This window comes from Zingiber officinale, chromosome 4B (genome assembly GCF_018446385.1).
Source record: "Zingiber officinale cultivar Zhangliang chromosome 4B, Zo_v1.1, whole genome shotgun sequence".
Lineage (NCBI taxonomy): Eukaryota > Viridiplantae > Streptophyta > Magnoliopsida > Zingiberales > Zingiberaceae > Zingiber > Zingiber officinale.
In genome coordinates this window covers 88,155,552-88,176,107 of record NC_055993.1, presented here as the reverse complement: position 1 = coordinate 88,176,107, position 20,556 = coordinate 88,155,552, and the positions used below count along the sequence as shown (strand labels likewise).

The following is a 20,556-nucleotide window of genomic DNA, read 5'->3' as shown; positions in this document are numbered from 1 at the left end:
ACCCTCCAGTGTGGACTGACCAAAGAGGAGCTTAACAGAGTTGGTCCATTCTCATCAGCAAAGGAGCTTTGGGAAAAGCTGATTGAACTTCACGAGGGAACCTTCGACACAAAGGTGAGTAAACGTGATTTACTACTTAATAAACTATATAATCTGAAAATGCAGGAAGGTGAGACGGTAAGCTCTCTACACGCAAGAATACAAGACATCCTCAACTCTCTCCACGGAATAGGGCAAAAGATAGAGAATCGGGACGTCATAAGGAACGCATTAAATTCGTTTCCGAGGAGCACATTGTGGGCATCAATGGTAGATGCCTACAAAGTCTCTAAGGATTTATCTAGTATTAAATTAGATGAATTATTCTGTGAGTTTGAACTTCACGAGCAGACTAATGCACAGCCAACCGAGAAGGGGCTTGCTTTGGTTGCAGGTACTAGTCGAACGCGCGAACCGAGATCACGACGAAGAACTGAACCTGAATCGGAAGAAGATCCCGACTCGGAACACGAAGACGACAAACTAACAACCGAGCACGTGAACCTCGTAAAGAAGCTCTACAAGAAGAAGAAGGGCTTCAACAAGAAAGATCTAAAGAAGGTGGTACAAACTAAGGAGGTTCAACCAAGTTCGAAAGGTAAGTTCGAAGTTATCTGCTACGGGTGCAACCAGAAGGGGCACATCAAGGCCAACTGCCCAAATCAAAAGGAAGCTAAGAAGCAGAGAAGAAAGAAGGCCCTGAAGGCGACGTGGGACGAATCTTCTTCGGAAGACGACGACGACGAACTTGATCAGACAAGCCTACTTGCTCTAATGGCCAGGGACCAGATTGACGGATCCGAGAGCGAGAGTGAGTCGGAGGCCGAGTCCGAGCGAAGCCACGGATCCGTATCGGATTCCGAAGGGCCAGATCCCGCTGTAAGTATCCCTCGTCTAAATAATCTAGTCAATTATTTATTGCGCAAACTAGCTAAGTCGAACCTTAAGGTCAAGTCACTTCTAAAGGAAATAGTAGTTCTTAAAGAAGTGACTAACTCTAAATCATTACCTGACTAAGTTCAGACTGAAAATTCAACTCAAGTTCAAAAACTTGAGGAAGAAAACTCTGGTCTGAAAAATCAGGTCAAAAATTTAAAAAATACTTTAGAACGGTTTTCTTTAGGTTCCAAGAATCTTGACTTAATTCTTGGGACACAAAGAGTCATTTATAATAGAACCGGGCTAGGATACAAAACCAAAAAGAAATATAAATCTTATTTATTCTTAATAAACAAACCAAATAATAAGGTAATCCAAGCATGGGTCCCCAAGTCCAAATTGGTCAATCAAGTTGGACTTGGTCAATACTGGGTCCCGAAGGATCAAATATACTACCTCGATAGGCCATATCGAGGCTATGATCCAGGGGGAGTTAACAGAAAAACCATTAAAATTAAAAATTCGAAATTAAATTAAAAAATTCAAAATTAAATTAAAAATTCGAAATTAAATTAAAAATTCAAAATTAAATTCGAAATTAAAATTAAATTCAAAATTAAAAAATTTGAAATTAAATTAAAATTCAAAATTCAAAATTCAAAATTCAAAATTAAATTAAAAATTTGAAACTAAATTAAAATTCAAAATTCAAAATTAAATTAAAAATTTGAAACTAAATTAAAATTCAAAATTCAAAATTCAAAATTCAAAATACAAAATACAAAATTAAAAATTAAAAATTCGAAATTAAAATTTAAAATTAAATTAAAAATTCGAAATTAAATCAAAATTCAAAAATTCAATCAAATTGAGAAGGAGGATCCAGAATACCTGGCACCCCTAACTAAACTACCCGACTGGGTGACCGAACTTAATCTACCCGAAATGGGTAAACAAGAGTAGACTGGTGAAGCGACTGGATAATTAAGGTTAGAAAAAATGGGCTAGGTTTAACTTGACCGACGGTACTGGTGAAGTTTTTGGATGATAGTACGTTAGGGAAGCTTGGGCATCGCATGTCTAGGAAGATATTGTTAGGACCAAAAGTAGCTAGAGGGGGGGGTGAATAGCTCGTCGCGTACTCGTCGCTTGGCGTTGCTTGTTTCTTCAAAGATATGCAGCGGAAAATACAGAAACAAATACAACCACGCTAACACTAGGATTTTACTTGGTATCCACCTCCAAAGGAGGTGACTAATCCAAGGATCCACACCACACACGCACCCTCCACTATGAATAACACTCCTTTATGGTAACTACCAAAGGCGGAGAAGCCCTACAACACTCAATACAAGAAGAAGGGAAAGAGTACAAGAAATAGAAGCTTACAAGCTTACAATGAGTGCAAACCCTAACCCTAGTTTCTTCTTCTTGCAATAGATCCGCCTCTTGACTTGGAAAGCCTCCAAGATCCTTCAAGAACTGGCGATCACGTGCTTGTAGAGAGCTGTGGAGAAGCTGGCGAGGAGCTGAGATGAGATCGTGAAGAGATGCCGCAGCCATCGCACGCCTGCAGCTTAAATCGACGCCAACGGTCGGAACCCGATCGATTCGAATGTTCCGAATCGATCGGGGAGACTTTGGATCGATCCACGGATCGATCCAGAGCGCCTCTGTGCTCTGGAAACGCGCCTGGATCGATCCACGGATCGATCCAGCGCTTATCGCGCGAAGCAGCATCGTCCCGATCGATCGGCTGATCGATCGGGACCTCTGGATCGATCCACGGATCGATCCAGAAGCTTTCTGTTCGCTGGGAAGAATCTGGATCGATCCACTGATCGATCCACAGCCTGGATCGATCCACGGATCGATCCAGCACTTGGTTTTTGCCCAAAACCAAGTCCCAAACCTCCCTCACCAACATCCGGTCAACCTTGACCTGTTGGTACATCATGCCAGGACTCCCCACCAAGTGTCCGGTCAATCCCTTTGACCCACTTGGACTTTTACTCGTCGTGCCAAGTATCCGGTCACTCCATTGACCTACTTGGACTTTTACTCGTCGTGCCAAGTATCCGGTCACTCCATTGACCTACTTGGACTTTTACTCGTCGTGCCAAGTATCCGGTCACTCCATTGACCTACTTGGACTTCCACCAGATGTCTGGTCAACCTTGACCCATCTGGACTTCCTTCCTTGCCAAGTATCCAGTCAATCCCTTTGACCTACTTGGACTTCCCAACACCAGATGTCCGATCATCCTTGATCCATCTGGATTTCCTTCCTTGCCTGGCTTCACTCACCAAGACTTTCACCTAGCTTCACTCACTAGGGTTTTCCATCTGCCTAGCTTCACTCACTAGGACTTTCACCTAGCTTCACTCACTAGGGTTTTCCATCTGCCTAGCTTCACTCACTAGGACTTTCACCTGGCTTCACTCACCAGGATTTCCTTCTGCCTAGCTTCACTCACTAGGACTTTCACCTGGCTTCACTCACCAGGATTTCCTTCTGCCTAGCTTCACTCACTAGGACTTTCACCTGGCTTCACTCACCAGGATTTCCTTCTGCCTAGCTTCACTCACTAGGACTTTCTCACCTGGCTTCACTCACCAGGATTTTCACCTGCCTAACATGCCAGTTAGGACTTCCCAGTCAAGTATCCGGTCAACCTTGACCTACTTGACTCTTCTTCGATCAATATCTTATTGTCAAACATCTAAACCCAAACCAAGACTCAGCTTGGTTAACCAGGTCAACCTTGACCTGAGGGATGTTGCACCAACAATCTCCCCCTTTTTGATGTTTGACAATACCACAATAACACTTACAATCCCACATGTAAGTTAGGCTAATCCTATAGCCTCCTTCTTCATGCCACTAGGTAATGAACCTATAAATTAAGCTTTTCATTCTCCCCCTAAGAGGGCAAACTCCCTCTAGGTAATGAAAACCTAACTTACTTCCTTTCATTCTCCCCCTATTGGCACACATCAACCTCCTACGAATAAACCACATCAACCCGTCTTTGGAAACACATCAACCTATGCTCCAATTTTGGGCACACTTCAACAACTCCATTTGTTGAAGACTCTCCCCCTGAAGAGTTGCTCATCGTGATCACAATTTCACTCATTGTGATCAACTCAATATTGAAGGTCCCATACCCTTCATTATCCTTAACTTCTCCCTCAATGTTGACAAATACCCAACCTTGAGCATTTTCAACCTCTTGGGTTGCCACTTGAAATGATGAGGATATCCACTCCCCATTTATCCCCATTTCAAGTTTAAATGCTCAACCTTGAGCAAGTTCACAACAGAAGGTTAACCACCTTCCAAGGTTCATGAAAAATAATTTTCATGTCTTTAAAGAGTCCCTCCCCCTAAAGACATGGTGGTAACTTCTGTCATTGCACCAACAATGACTTGGAATCCCTAAACCTTTAGGAAACCCAGATTTAGAAGTTTTGAGGTTCAAATGTTCAAAATTTGAAACAAACCTCAACCTAAACTTCAATGAAGTCTTCCTTTACCATTCCATCGTTGTTTTCAACACGAAAACACCCTTTTTATGTATACAAATGTATTTTATGGGTTTGGAATGGTTACCTAGACTAAAATAGGTTCAAAGTGCTGAAATCAGGCTTTCCCAGCCAAAATCAGCAACTTGGATCGATTGGAGTTGGGTTCCAATCGATTGAACCTTTCTGAATCGATCCACTGATCGATTCAGACTACCTGGATCGATCGGCTGATCGATCCAGCGAGCTACTGCTCGCGAGATTTGCCTTCTGAATCGATCCATGGATCGATTCAGGCACTCCAATCGATCCATGGATCGATCGGAGCTCTGATAGTTGCTGAAATTCCATTTCAGTCAACTTCAGAAACCCCTAGAAAATTCTACAAAAATCCAAAAATTATGAAATTTCGTGTAGACAATGTTTAGGGCATATATTATCAAGGAAAAATAGTTTTCTATGAAAATACATCATATTTTCAAAGATTGACACAAACTTGAAAACTTGCAAAAACTTTAGTGTTTTCTTCAAGTTTGTGTCTAACTATACAATGGTGATTACTATCAACAGATAGCCTTCACCAAGGTTTTCCAAAATCATTTTGAAAACTTTTTCAAAACCAATATCCCACCATATTCCTTGGGCTTAATGCACATGACTTGTACATTAGCTTTCCCAATGATGGGAAAACACATAACTATGTGTTTTGATGAACCTAAAACTCAAAAGAATGCACTAAATCAACATCTTGAGTTTTGTTCATCTTCCTAACATCTCACTTGTATCTAATGTGCACTAAAACACATACAAGTCATCTTATAGTCCTTGTGAGATGTAAGATTTTGGTTTTGCCTTATTCTAGGGATCATGCATATCTATCTAGGCATTTTGGAGATATTAGACACCCACCTAGGATGTCACTTGTTAATAAGTGTTGTTAAATGCCATTTGTCCTTAATTACAAGGAATTAAACTAATGCATGATAATGTTATGGCATACATCAAAATAAAATAACTTTCAAAAGAAAGATATCCTATAGCTACATGATGTATGAATGTCATGACATGGTATTTTTGTATTTTTCATAATAAGTCATGAATGCAAAAATAAACATGATGTCATGGCATATATTGGGCAAACAATCATGGCAAGATTTAGCATAAATAAAATATACCTAGATTAACTATCTAAGTATCCTTAAACCTTAGCTAAACTTACAACTTAAACCTAGATTGCCCTAAAGTGCTTCAAGAAAATGCCAAAGTCTAAATTGACATTTCTAATTCCCTTGATTAATTTATGCCAATTGAAATTGCGCATATTCCCTAAATGTTGGCATATTTCATTTTTCCACAAGAGTAGCACTTTAAAGTTAAGGCCCGGATTGCCTTAAATTTCCTAAGAACATACCAAAATCCCAACTTGGTAGCTCTTATGAATTTCCCAATATGTGCCTTTTAAGATTAAAATCAAATTTTCACCACTAGGCACATTTTACTCTTTCAAGGAGTAAATAATAGTTCCATTTCATTTTCAAAGGTTAACAAAACCTTGAAAATGCTCCTTGAGTGTCAATTTCCTCAAAGTTGGGTTAACTACCCTTCTAATTGGAGTTGACACTCTCTACCCATTTATGGGGTAGAGAAGATGCTCCTAGGAACCCAACACCTATTGGTGCTCCTTGGATGCTCTAGGTACTCACTAGGGATAACTTCCCTAGATACCTTTCTAGTGACCTTGTTGGGCTTCTTAGAAGCCTTGGTCACATTTTCTAGGTCAACCCTAGGGACAGCCTCCCTTGTGACCTTGTTAGTGACTTTCTTAGACTTCTTAGAAGTCTTAGTCACTTTGGTTGCAAAAATACTCTTAGGGATGACTTCCCTAGTGTTCTTGACTTGACCACTAAACCTAGGGTTTGTTCCATAACTATATGGAACCCTATGATAACTAGGCACATCCTTCTTAGCCTTTGGTTTGTATCCCAAACCTCTATGGCTATTTGATGGCTTTGACTTTCCTAGCCCTAGGTTTTGCTCATTTTGCCCTTTTAGGATATTTTCCATCCTTTTTAGGGTCTTTTCCATTTTATCAAGTCTTGATCTCAAGACTTGATTTTCTATCATTAAATCCTTAGAATTTGGTTTTTCATTAAGTTCATGAGCATTTTTGTTTCTAGACTTGTAGCTACAATCCTTAGAGTTCTTGCCTAGACTTTTACCTACATTCCTAGCCTTAGGTGTAGTAGTTTTGGCATGTAGGGCCACATGCTTTTCCTTAAAGCCCTCATGCTTCCTATTCTTATGGTAAATTGCATTAAAATGATAAAAATTAGAATTATCATGCTTTTTACCATAATGTAAAGGAGTAGGCTCAATAAATGTTACCTTCTTCTTTACCTTGGAGGCTCCCCCTTGACTAGTGCCTCCTTGAGCCTTGACCCTCTTCTTCCCCTTGGGGCATTGACTACGATAATGCCCCTTTTGATTGCAAGAGAAGCATATAATATGCTCCTTGCTCTTCTTTGTGTTGGGGATGGTCTCCTTGGGCTTCACCTTGCCCTTTTGTGCCACTTGGCCCTTCTTCTTGGCTAATTTAGGGCACTTGCTCTTGTAGTGCCCATGTTCCCTACATTTAAAGCATATAATATGATTTTTATTATTAATTGAAATATTTATACCTTTGCTCGTAGGAGTGACATCTTTTTCTTTGGATCCGGAGGTAGAAGCTTCCTCTTGATCGGACCTTGATTCTCCTCCATTTGATTTTTCTTGACTTGTGGAGGTAGAAGCTTCTTCCTCCTCTTCTTCTTTTGACCCGGATGTAGAAGCTTCTTCTTCTTCTTGATCCGGTGTCACCAAGGATTGCTCCCCCTCAATCCTAGAGGTGGAGGCTTCATCATCTTGAATATGAAACAAGGAGTATGCTCCCTCCTTGTTCCCTTCGTTGCATTCCCTTGAGGATGAAGCTTCTTGGATTTCCTCTTCTTCGGAGGTTGAGCATCTCTCAACCTCGGAATCCTCCTCTTGGTCTTGCTCCAAAGAGTCTCCCTCTCTGGATTCTTCTTGATCTCGTACAGTGGAGGGGATCTCTTCATGAAGCTTGGCCAATTTGCTCCAAAGCTCCTTGGCATCTTCGAATTCTCCAACTTGAGCCAAGATGTGGCTAGGCAATAAGTTGACCAAAAGCTTGGTCACTTTGTCATTTGCCTCGCCCCTTTGAATTTGCTCCGAGCTCCATCTGCTTTTCTTTAGAAGCTTGCCCTTGGAGTTCGTTGGAGCTTTGAAGCCTTCCATTAGAGCAAACCATTGCTCTATCTCCATCATAAGGAAGTTTTCGATTCTTGATCTCCAAGAATCAAAACTTGTGGAAGTGTATGGTGGAGCCACCCTTGTGTCAAATCCAAGTCCATCTTGGAATTGCATCTTGAAGTTGAGCTTGATGAGGTCTTGAACTTGAAGAATTTGCTCCAACTTCTTCACCCTCTAGCTTTTCTTGATATGCTTGACCCTTCCGGCGATGATTCCGGTGAAGAGCGGCCTTGCTCTGATACCACTTGTTAGGACCAAAAGTAGCTAGAGGGGGGGGTGAATAGCTCGTCGCGTACTCGTCGCTTGGCGTTGCTTGTTTCTTCAAGGATATGCAGCGGAAAATACAGAAACAAATACAACCACGCTAACACTAGGATTTTACTTGGTATCCACCTCCAAAGGAGGTGACTAATCCAAGGATCCACACCACACACGCACCCTCCACTATGAATAACACTCCTTTATGGTAACTACCAAAGGCGGAGAAGCCCTACAACACTCAATACAAGAAGAAGGGAAAGAGTACAAGAAATAGAAGCTTACAAGCTTACAATGAGTGCAAACCCTAACCCTAGTTTCTTCTTCTTGCAATAGATCCGCCTCTTGACTTGGAAAGCCTCCAAGATCCTTCAAGAACTGGCGATCACGTGCTTGTAGAGAGCTGTGGAGAAGCTGGCGAGGAGCTGAGATGAGATCGTGAAGAGATGCCGCAGCCATCGCACGCCTGCAGCTTAAATCGACGCCAACGGTCGGAACCCGATCGATTCGAATGTTCCGAATCGATCGGGGAGACTTTGGATCGATCCACGGATCGATCCAGAGCGCCTCTGTGCTCTGGAAACGCGCCTGGATCGATCCACGGATCGATCCAGTGCTTATCGCGCGAAGCAGCATCGTCCCGATCGATCGGCTGATCGATCGGGACCTCTGGATCGATCCCTGGAAGCTTTCTGTTCGCTGGGAAGAATCTGGATCGATCCACTGATCGATCCACAGCCTGGATCGATCCACGGATCGATCCAGCACTTGGTTTTTGCCCAAAACCAAGTCCCAAACCTCCCTCACCAACATCCGGTCAACCTTGACCTGTTGGTACATCATGCCAGGACTCCCCACCAAGTGTCCGGTCAATCCCTTTGACCCACTTGGACTTTTACTCGTTGTGCCAAGTATCCGGTCACTCCATTGACCTACTTGGACTTTTACTCGTCGTGCCAAGTATCCGGTCACTCCATTGACCTACTTGGACTTCCACCAGATGTCTGGTCAACCTTGACCCATCTGGACTTCCTTCCTTGCCAAGTATCCAGTCAATCCCTTTGACCTACTTGGACTTCCCAACACCAGATGTCCGATCATCCTTGATCCATCTGGATTTCCTTCCTTGCCTGGCTTCACTCACCAGGACTTTCACCTAGCTTCACTCACTAGGGTTTTCCATCTGCCTAGCTTCACTCACTAGGACTTTCACCTAGCTTCACTCACTAGGGTTTTCCATCTGCCTAGCTTCACTCACTAGGACTTTCACCTGGCTTCACTCACCAGGATTTCCTTCTGCCTAGCTTCACTCACTAGGACTTTCACCTGGCTTCACTCACCAGGATTTCCTTCTGCCTAGCTTCACTCACTAGGACTTTCACCTGGCTTCACTCACCAGGATTTCCTTCTGCCTAGCTTCACTCACTAGGACTTTCACCTGGCTTCACTCACCAGGATTTCCTTCTGCCTAGCTTTACTCACTAGGACTTTCACCTGGCTTCACTCACCAGGATTTTCACCTGCCTAACATGCCAGTTAGGACTTCCCAGTCAAGTATCCGGTCAACCTTGACCTACTTGACTCTTCTTCGATCAATATCTTATTGTCAAACATCTAAACCCAAACCAAGACTCAGCTTGGTTAACCAGGTCAACCTTGACCTGAGGGATGTTGCACCAACAGATATGACTTCGACCTGTGCATTTGGCCAAGTGGAACTGACCGAAGCTACCCTTAAATGGATCCTAACCAGTTAGACCAAGGTTTAGTATTAAGTTCAATGGGTAGGACTATTTGGAAAACCTCGAAGGCATGGTTACTTTAATGAGTTCCTTGTGACTCACCATAACCCAGAAGTTTATCCAAAGAATGCCTACTTGTTGAACCCAAAGCTAAACCTGAATCTAACACAAAGTTAAACCAGACCCTAAAATTCAACCATAATTCATCTCACAACAATTATAGGATACCCTGATTGAAAATTTAAATCAGGTGAGATGACTAAGGAATAAAAATTAATTCAAATTAAATTAGAATAAAAATTAATTCAAATTAAATTAGAATAAACATTAATTAAAATTAAATTTGGAATAAAACATAAAGTCAAATTAAATTGGGAATACAGAAATTATTTTCAAAATTAATTAACTTAAAATTATTTTCAAAATTAATTAACTTAAAATTATTTTCAAATTAATTAACTTAAAATTATTTTCAAAATTAATTAACTTAAAATTATTTTCAAATTAATTAACTTAAAATTATTCTCAAATTAATTTCAAAGTTAATAAACTTAAAATTATTTCCAAAACCTAATTAGCTTAAAATTATTTGTTAGAAATCATTAACTTAAAACCTTTTCCAAAACTTTTCAAAACATTAATTTAATCAAACATCTCACAAACACCCATAGAATTAATTGATTGCTAACTTAGATTGGGTGAGATAGAAAAACTAAGGAGTCTACTTCAATTAAGCTATCTTTGAATCCATTAAAAGGAAACCAATTCAACTACTTCATGTGTAGGAATTGGATCAATGGATGTTGGATAGTGGATCCTCCAGACACATGACTGGAGATAAGTTGAAGTTTACTAAACTCAAATACAAGAATTTAGGATCGGTTGCATTCGGCAACGACGGTAAACTGAAAGTAATCGGAAAAGGTAATATTGAAATTAATTCTGACTTCATTATTCGAAATGTTTTATTGGTTGAAAATTTTAACTTTAATTTACTAAGTATAAGTCAATTGTGTGATAGTGGATACTTAGTCAATTTTGACAAATCTGGGTGTTTAGTCAAAAACATCGAAAACCCTGAAATCAGACTTAAAGGACTTAGAAAAAATAACATCTACACAATTGACCTATCAATATCCTCAATAAAGTGTCTCATGACACAACAAGAGGAAATCCAACTGTGGCACAGAAGACTGGGTCACACTCACACTAGACTTATTTCTAAAATGAGTCAAAATGGTCTAGTTAGAGGTTTGCCAAAATTAAAATTCATTGAAAACTCAATCTGTAATGCTTGTCAACAAGGAAAACAAACCAAATCAACACACAAGTCAACGAATCTAGAAAGAACTAACTCTGTGCTTGAGCTCCTTCACCTTGACCTATTTGATTCACATGGAGCCAAGTCACTAAGCAAGAACCAGTATTGCTTAGTTATAATTGATGACTACTCTAGATTCACATGGGTAAAATTTCTAAAAACAAAAGATGAAACCTTTGAAATATTTAGTAATTTCTGCAAATTAACAAAAAATGAAAAAGATACTAAAATTTAACGTATCAAAAGTGATCATGGGGGGGAATTTGAAAATCATAGGTTTACCCAATTTTGTAAAATAAATGGATACCAACATGAATTTTCATGTCCTATAACCCCCCCCCCCCAACAAAATGGTCTAGTGGAACGTAAAAATAGAACCCTACAAGAAGCAGCTAGAACCATGCTAAATGAGTATAACTTAAATCATCAATTTTGGGTCGAAGCAATAAATACGGCAAATTATATTCAAAACAGAATTCTAATTAACAAACCTCACAATAAAACACCTTATGAACTATATTATCATAAAATTCCCAACCTAAACTATTTAAAAGTATTTGGTTGTAAAGTTCACATTTTAAATACTATAGATTACTTAGGAAAATTTACACCCAAATCTAACCAAGGAATATTTTTAGGATACTCCTCAACCAGTAGGGCCTTTAGAGTATATAATCAAAATACCTTAAAAGTTGAAGAAACAACTAATGTAATATTTGATGAAGAAAACAACCTACCTAATATAAATGAAAATATTGACATCAATCCAAGAACTATAGAAGATGATGAAATCCAACCTAACCTTAATAAACCAGAAGAACCAGTTTCTGACCCACAGAGTAAGTACCTCTCACCCACCTGACCAAATTTTGGGTGACCCAAACCTAGGAGTCAGAACTAGATCCTCCTATAGAAACCTGAGTCAGATTACCCTTATTTCTAAAATTGAACCTAAGACTATAGAAGAAGCCCTACCTGACCCAGACTGGGTTATTGCTATGCAAGAAGAATTAGCCCAATTTGATAGAAACCAAGTTTGGGAACTTGTACCTAAACCAGTAGATAAGTCCATAATTGACACCAAATGGGTATTTAGGAACAAATTGGATGATCAGGGTGATATAGTACGAAATAAGGCAAGACTAGTGGCCAAAGGGTTCAGTCAGGTTGAAGGTTTGGACTATGATGAAACCTATGCATCAGTAGCTAGACTTGAATCCATTACGATGCTACTGGCTTATGCAGCACATAAAGGATTTAGACTATACCAAATGGATGTCAAGTCAGCCTTTTTAAATGGGTTTATTAAAGAAGAGGTCTATGTAAGCCAACCCCCAGGATTTGAGGACTTAGACTATCCTAGTCATGTATTTAAATTGAAAAAGGCTTTATATGGACTTAAACAAGCCCCTAGAGCATGGTATGAACGGTTATCCAATTATTTAATATCCAAAGGCATTAAACAAGGTAACATCGATCCGACCCTATTTGTAAAAACCATAGAAAAAGACATCTTCATAGCCCAAATCTATGTTGATGATATAATCTTTGGCTCAACTAACTTTAAATTTCTAAAAGAATTCGTTAAATTAATGGAAAATGAATTTGAAATGAGTATGGTTGGAGAACTAAATTTTTTCTTGGGTTTACAAATTAAGCAAACTAAAGATAGTATTTATATTTATCAAACTAAATATGCTAAAGAATTAATTAAAAAATTTGGCATGGAGAATTCAAAGATAATTAATACACCAATGGCTACTAATGCTAAAATTGACTCAGACTTAGAAGGTAAACCAGTAGATTTGAAATACTATCGAAGTGCGATAGGAAGTCTACTGTACCTTACTGCGAGTCGACCAGACATAATTTTCGCAGTAGGTGTGTGTGCACAATATCAATCTTGTGCAAAAGAGTCTCACTTAACCCTTGTCAAAAGAATCCTTAGGTACGTTAAAGGAACTCTAAATGTAGGACTATGGTACCCTAGATCTGGCACTCTTGACCTAACTGACTATTCTGACTCAGACTATGCCGGATGCAAGCTAGATAGAAAAAGCACAAGCGGTAGTTGTCAATTTCTAGGACAATGCCTAGTAAGTTGGTCTAGTAGAAAGCAACACTGTGTTGCTTTATCTACCACTGAAGCTGAATATATAGCCTTAGGTGAATGCGCATCTCAATTGCTATGGATGATGCATACTCTTAAAGACTATCAACTGGAATATCATAAAACAAAAATATCAATTGATAATATAAGTTCAATAAATCTAACGAAAAACCCAATTCATCACTCAAGAACTAAACATATAGAAGTGAAGCACCATTTTGTAAGGGATCATGTAGCTAAGGGTGATATTGCACTCAACTATGTTGAGTCAAAATCAAACCTAGCTGACATCTTCACAAAGCCCTTACCTGAACTTGAGTTCAGCTCACTTAGAAGACAAATAGGAATGTGTTGGGTAGAATAAAAATTGCTTTTCAAACTCATTGTCCTATTTCAAAACTGTTATCATTTTAAAAAATTCTAGGAAAATATTTATTTCAAAATCCCAATTTATTAGATTTTTCAAAAATTGAACTTAGACTAGGCTTTCCCCCTAGATATCATGTTCCCCTAGACTTAAGCCAGAGCATCTGACAAACACCTAGGTATACCTTGCTTGTGTTTGTAAAACATAGAACGACGTGAGATGCATAGGGTACAGCCTGAACTCAAGAATGCTTATTTCTGTGCATCAATATGAGTCTGGGCGTTAAATACTTTATTAACAGTAATCCAGTTAAGTCTTCCCGTCTTAGTCAAATTTAACTGGACTAAATGACTTAACTCGACTAACCAAGTGAAAGCTGTTGTCCTCTAGGCAATCAGCAAGTAGCTACAGGTTAGACAGTTGGTGAAGGAAATGGATCTATTAAGGTTAAACATGCTTGCACTTTAGGGCTCTGATACCTGACCAAATCATATTCGATAATTTGACTCATGCTTGGACTTAAGGACCAACTGAATAATTAACCTCAATTTTTAGCTACTCCCTCTTTGTTCTAAAATTCTTAATTTTGCTCCTATTTTCAAAATCAAGTTATTCAAGTTAAGCTAAGTTTTTTTTAAAAAACTTAAGCTATATTTTCAAAATTCAATATTTGCAAAAGACCTAGCAACCTTCATTTTTTTTAAACTTGTTAAGCTAAGGCTTCTCACAGAATCATTCGTTACTTAAAAGTATTAAAAAGCATATTTTTGCAAACTTTAAAAATTTCTGCTAAGCAAAAGTAGCTTTCAAAATTTTCTTTCAAAAATCATTTAGTTCAAAAACTTCTCTTTTGACTTATATTTTCACTCACAATTTTGAAAATGAAAAGTAGTTTTGGTATTTCTTTATTCTTTCAAAAAGAAATTAGGTACACTTGTCTTTTATCCAAAATTCAATGTTTTTAACTAACACAGTTGCAAAAGACTTAACTAAGTAACTTCAAATCTCTTAGCAAATACTTTAGTCAATTTTGAAGAATATTTTTAATTGTTTAAAAGGTGTTTTCAACATTAAGCTAAGTCAATCTCCCTTACTCATTTTGTTTCACTTAGCCTAAGATCCCTGTTTCACTTAGCTAAACGATGAAATCACTTATAAAATGCTAAGCGTTTTTGAAAATTTTCTTTCTCTCTTTAGAAATCTATTGGCTATCTTTCTAACAAACAATTGTTTTTGGAAAATCATTGTCTATTCTACCAAAGCTAAGTATTCCACTACTTATTTTTGATATATGGCAAAGGGGGAGAGTAGCAAAAAGCCATTCAAAAGTAGCCAATTCAAAATTAATCGCAAAATATTATTTAAAGGGGGAGTAATACTTAAGGGGGAGCTTTAGAAGATCATTTTTGCTCGCCTTAAAAATCTTTTTCTTTATGCTCGCTTTACTTGCATATCTGTTTACTTAACTTTGAATTTGAGTTGCCATAATCAAAAAGGGGGAGATTGTTGGTGCGGGAAGCATCCGACGATCGAACTCGTATTTTGATAATGTCAAAGGATTCAAAGTTAAGATGTTTAGTGATCTAACAAATCTGTTAAGCGTTTCAGGAAAAGACCTAACTGTGATTAGGCAAGGTAAAAACCCTAGGGGGTGGTAACACTATACGGAAAGTCTTGGCAGGTCGAAGGCTTCAGGCAAAAGTCCTAGGGGGTGATAACCCTAGGTGGAAAGTCCTGGTGTCGCGAACCAGGTGAAAGACTGGACTAGCCAGGAAGCGGATGTCCAGCAGAAATCCGGAAGCTTCGAGTGCTGAGCAAAAGTCCAGTCGATCTGGAGGATCGCACTGGCAGCAGGTAAATCTCCTTAGTGGAGTAGGTGAGGACGCGTTCCCCGCAGAGGGAACAGTAGGCGTCGGGTCGACCTAGGGTTTCAGGGTGGAAACCCGAAGTCAGACTCGGACAGTCCGGAGACTGTCAAACTTTCTCTTTTATACTATCACTTATGTGTTATGAGCTAACTTTGTGCTGCAGGGTATTTTTGTGTTTAACATATCTTGCAGGGACCAAAGTGCAAAATTGGCCTCGGATGAACAGTACCGAGGCGCCTCCATGGAGCTTGGAGGCGCCTCGGGTGCAAAACCTGAACTGGCTGCGAAGCAAGCGTGGAGGCGCCTTGGACAGCTTGATGAAGGCGCCTTGGAGAGGCTGGAGGCGCGTTGAACCTGATAAGGTTCGACTAGTTCAGCCCTTATCTCCGCGGCTGACTCGGCTCATTCAAGGCGCCTTGGTGAACAGTGGAAGGCGCCTTGAACACCCTTTATAAGGGATCTCGACCAGCAGCTCATCACAAGTATTCCAAGCGATCCCTATACGCGATTAGCTGCTAACGAAAGGTTCCCGAAGTGCTGCGACTACTTTCCGACGACCCTGAGCTCCAGAATTCATATTCTCTAAGTGTTGTCGGTATTTTTAATTACTGTTTTAATTTGTACGTAGATTGTAATAATTCTCGTGCTTATAGTTGTTGCCCACGGAAAGCGATCAAAGATCGCGGGCCTTCGAGTAGGAGTCGTCACAAGCTCCGAACGAAGTAAATCCATTGTGTTCATCTGCTTGTTCTTTAATTCCGCTGCGTTTGTTTTTACTCGTACGAATTCGAAAAGTGTGAAAGCCGCGAGCGCTATTCACCCCCCCTCGAGCGTGTCTCGATCCAACATTACACTAGTACACTCTGAGTTATTAAGCAGGACCATTTAAGGTAAGTTCTTTTTGTGCTGACTTAATAGAAGAACAAGACCTTAGTTATTATGGAAGTGTGTGCTCTTAATCCTAATATAATAACAAACACATATATTTAGTATTCATTTCTTTAACTTATCAGAGGGTGAGATTTAGCTCGATAAATCAAAAGTCCCGATAAGTTGGGAAATGATATTACTTATAGTGTGTGTTGTTGATTATAGAAGGAAACTGTGTTCTAGTAATCTAGGTTGATAATGTCCCCAAGAGGAGCTCATAAGGTTTGTCATGTTAAACCCTGCAGATGGACTTAGTCCGACATGACAATAAAGTTGAGTGGTACTACTCTTGGACTAAGATATTAATTAAAGAGAGTTGTCAGTAACTCATTTAATTAGTGAACATTTGACATCTTAAACACAGGGAGACTAACACACTCATAATAAGGAGCCCAAAATGTAATTTGGGATTGGTGCGGTAGTTCAATAATAATTCTTTAGTGGTATGAATTATTATTGATGAAATTAAGTTGGGTGTTCGGGGCGAACACGAGAAGCTTAATTTCATCGGGAGACCAAAACCAATTCCTCCTCTCGGTCCCTATCGTAGCCTCTTGTATATAGAGAATTATACCCACCGCATATCCACCTTTCTACCCACCTTGAGGTGGCCGGCCAAGCTAGCATGGAGCCCAAGCTAGGGCTGGCCAAAGCTAAGGGTGGAGCCAATTTAAGGTGGTCGGCCAAAGCATGGATCCCAAGCTTAGGTGGCCGGCCACTAGAAAAATAAAAGTGATTTTATTTAAAATCTTTTCTTATGTGGATATCATGGTTTTAAAAGAGAGTTTAAAATTTAAATTTTTTCCTTCTACAAAAGATTAAGTGAAAGATTTGATATCTTTCCTTATTTGTAGTTAAAAGGAAGATTTTAATTTTTGATAAAACTTTCCTTCTTTGTAACCATGTTCATGATTTAAAAGAGAGTTTTAAAATTAAATATTTCCTTTTATAAGTCTCTACAAAAGATCAAGAAAATATTTGATATCTTTCCTTATTTGTAGATTGAAAGGAAGATTTTAATTTTAGAGAAAATTTTCCTTTTTGGAAATCATCCACATGTTTTAATAGAGAGATTTTAATTTATAAAATTTCCTTTTATAACCAACCATGAAGGAAAAAATTATTAGAGAAATTTTTATTAAAATTTCGGAAGCAAATTAGGAAGTTTTAATTCTTGTGTTATTAAAACTTTCCTTGCTTGGAGCTATGAGGTGGCCGACCACTTAATATAAGAAAAGGAAATAATTTTTAATCAATTAAATTTTCCTTTTCATGGCAAAGAAAATAAGGAAGTTTTTATTTAAAATTTCCTTATTTGCCAAGACCAAGGATTATAAAAGAGAGGGAGGGGGTGCCTTCATGAAACACAACTCTATTCTATTTTCCTCCCTCTCTTCCTTGGTGGTGGCCGGCTCTTAGTCCTTGCTCTTCTCCTTTTCTCTTCCTCCTTGATGGCCGGCGGCATCAACACAAGAGGAGTCCTTGGTGGCCGGTTCTAGCTAGGAGAAGAAGGAGAGAAAGGAGGCTTTGCTCTTGCATCCCTTGGAGCTCATTGGTTGGTGGCCGAATCTTGCTAAGAAGAAAGGAGGCTTGGTGGTTCTCATCTCGTTAAATCGTTGCCCACACAACGTCTGAGATAAGAAGAGGAATATGGTAGAAGATCAAGAGGTTATTGCTTACAAAGAAAGGTATAACTAGTAATTGTTTTCCGCATCATAGTAGTTTTCTTTGTATGAATTCCAAACACAAGAGGCTAGTGATTCTAGATTTTCGGATTAGATATTCGAAGTTGTGTTTCTTTTGTTTTGTTTTTTCGAATTTGTGATTCGATTGCTCTTTTTGGTTAAACCTAGAGTTATATAAGGAAATTAAATATTAAGTTTTTTTAAAAGGCTTTGTCTAGGCAGTGGTGGATGATCTCATACCTAAGAAGGCCTAGTGTCTCGCCATGCAGTCCTGGAAATAGAAATTAATATTTAATTGAATTTATAGCATAGGTGGATTTGGATCAATAATGTTAAGCATCGTTTGCGATCCAAGTCTAAACCATTAAGAACAGATAAGTTAAATTTGGAATCAATAATGTTAAGTTCCGTTTGCGATTCCGAATTTAATTTCTAAATAACACAATAGGTTGTTAGGAAAGGTTCAGGACTTATACAAAATTTTTGTACAGTGGAACCGGTACGATCTTCCTTGGACCAACCAACAGGTTCCTCATAAGTGAAAATCAACCTACTAAAAAAATGACAACTATATATATATATAGGAAGTTTTTAGCCCGCACACCCTTATTCTGCACATCATGGGCGACTCTCATAGGTCTGAGTGCCCGAAGGCACTTCTGGGTGCTCCGATTCACTTTTGAGAATTCGGGCGCCCTGTGAGCGTTGCCCATGAATGTGCAGGATAAGGGTGTGGAAGCTATCATTTCTCTCTCTATATATATACAAGTAGATTCCTATAATCAACTGATAGGTTATATACTAAAAAAGATTGTTACAAGCAATGAATTCTCCGAATCATAACAACAAAGAACTTAGAGGAGACAAACAGCTGATTGTAGAACAAATCCATAAGCATTGTCTTTCCAGTGCCTACTCCTCCATAAAGGTACAGTCCTTTGATTGGTGAATAATTAGACCGAGGCATAAGACGAGACCACAACCACCTACTCCTGCACAATAATCACACTCACACATTAAAAAACAATTAAACAATATATAAATATAGATTGGAGTAGAAGCTCAACGAGATGTCCCACTAATAGATTGTGCATTTCACTTACCTCCCAGATTTTTTTGATGACAGATACCTATCCAATTGGTAATCATCTTCATGCTCCACGAGCTCTTCATAAAGCCTTTGTAGTGCTCGAAGTGATTCTATCTGTGGTCACAATCAAAGAGATCTCAGATCACCCAATGATACTGTCAGCCCAGAGGCACCATTGATACAAGAGAGCAATGACCCAAACCTGGAAGCTGTCTCCACCAACAAGCTCTCCCATGACAATTCTCTTTTCATACTCCAACAAAGGACCAACTCCTCCAACATTAGAAGAATCTATTTCAAGTACACAGTATATCAAAATAAAAAATATAAATAAAATCCATACTTTGTATATTCATATAGCATTAATTAGTATACAACTATGATTGCTGAGGTAAAGGCAAAACAGAATTTCAGCTATGACTAACAATAAGGCTCTTCTGCATGGTAATAAACAATGACGATAAAAGTAAACCTCTGATAGAGAACTTTTCTGAGGTAGAGCATAAAGCCCTGGAAAACAGCATACTGTAAGTCAGGTCTTTATTGTTTTCTCTACCATAAATGACCCCATTTGGATGACAAGCAATAGGGTTAACAAAAATAGAAGCTTTATCAATTTTCCCTGCTTTGTTTAATGAAATGTCTGTTCGGTAAAAACAGTAAAGATATCGGATTTGTTGAAGAGGCCGAGCTGAATTCCTCATTGATCTAAAATATTTCAGCTACAAAAACACCGAGTAAAATATGAGTTAGAACATTAAAATAAGAAAGCAAAGAAAATCCAGATTTTCCAAAGAAAAACAATAACCTGGAAAAGAAAGCAATAACAAAGCCACTGGGAAATAAACCAGAAGGCAAAAGCAGAATCGAACTCTTCAGTGATCTAAACCATGAACTTATCCGCCCAATTTCAGAATATTGAAACCCCCAAAAGACTGATTATGGGTTCTCCTGTGCAATCGAGCAAACACAAGATGAATCAGAACGGATCGAGTTTTGCTGAGAGTACAAAAAATCCAAACTTTTAAAAACAAATAACCACTTCCCATAAAGTAGGGAACGCAACAATATCACTGAAATTTGACATATGTCATGAAAATACTTGCAAAAATTAATCATCACCAATCAAAATACTACCAACCAAATGTCTAAACTTCCGAATCCCAACAGCAACGAGAGAAAAGATCAAGATTACTCTTACTTTGAGGTCGGCCGTGTCAACTTGCACAGGAACTGGGCCGAAGCCACTGGAACTCGACGTCGCTTCCAGATTCGAGCTTCTCCATTTATCGGCGAGTACTCGCGTACAGTGTCTGTTATACGACATGATATCGTACGACGAGGAGGGACGTCTGATCACACGGATACGGTATCATGCGGGAGCCACTGACTGTGCTTAACTGAACGGCTAAAATTTGATCCTGAAGCAG

General features: G+C 38.9%; 1 protein-coding gene across 2 annotated transcripts in view; it reads right to left on the bottom strand.

Moving 5' to 3' along the window:
- The window catches only part of LOC121975429 (AFG1-like ATPase), a 30,993-nt gene extending 10,495 nt beyond the window's left edge, over positions 1 to 20,498 (bottom strand). Inside the window, exons 1-6 of one of the 2 annotated variants that reach the window (XR_006110325.1) lie at positions 20,328 to 20,498; positions 19,935 to 20,077; positions 19,599 to 19,848; positions 19,329 to 19,417; positions 19,140 to 19,240; positions 18,906 to 19,028 (exon numbers count right to left, since the gene is read on the bottom strand). Coding sequence is in view for 1 of the 2 variants with exons in the window: in XM_042527066.1 (XP_042383000.1) it covers positions 18,906 to 19,028; positions 19,140 to 19,240; positions 19,329 to 19,417; positions 19,599 to 19,830 (545 nt within the window). In the remaining variant the exon portion in view is untranslated. The remainder of the gene's footprint in view (positions 1 to 18,905; positions 19,029 to 19,139; positions 19,241 to 19,328; positions 19,418 to 19,598; positions 19,849 to 19,934; positions 20,078 to 20,327) is intronic. The other variant, XM_042527066.1, reaches the window with a different exon arrangement.
- Positions 20,499 to 20,556: the final 58 nt, after the last annotated feature.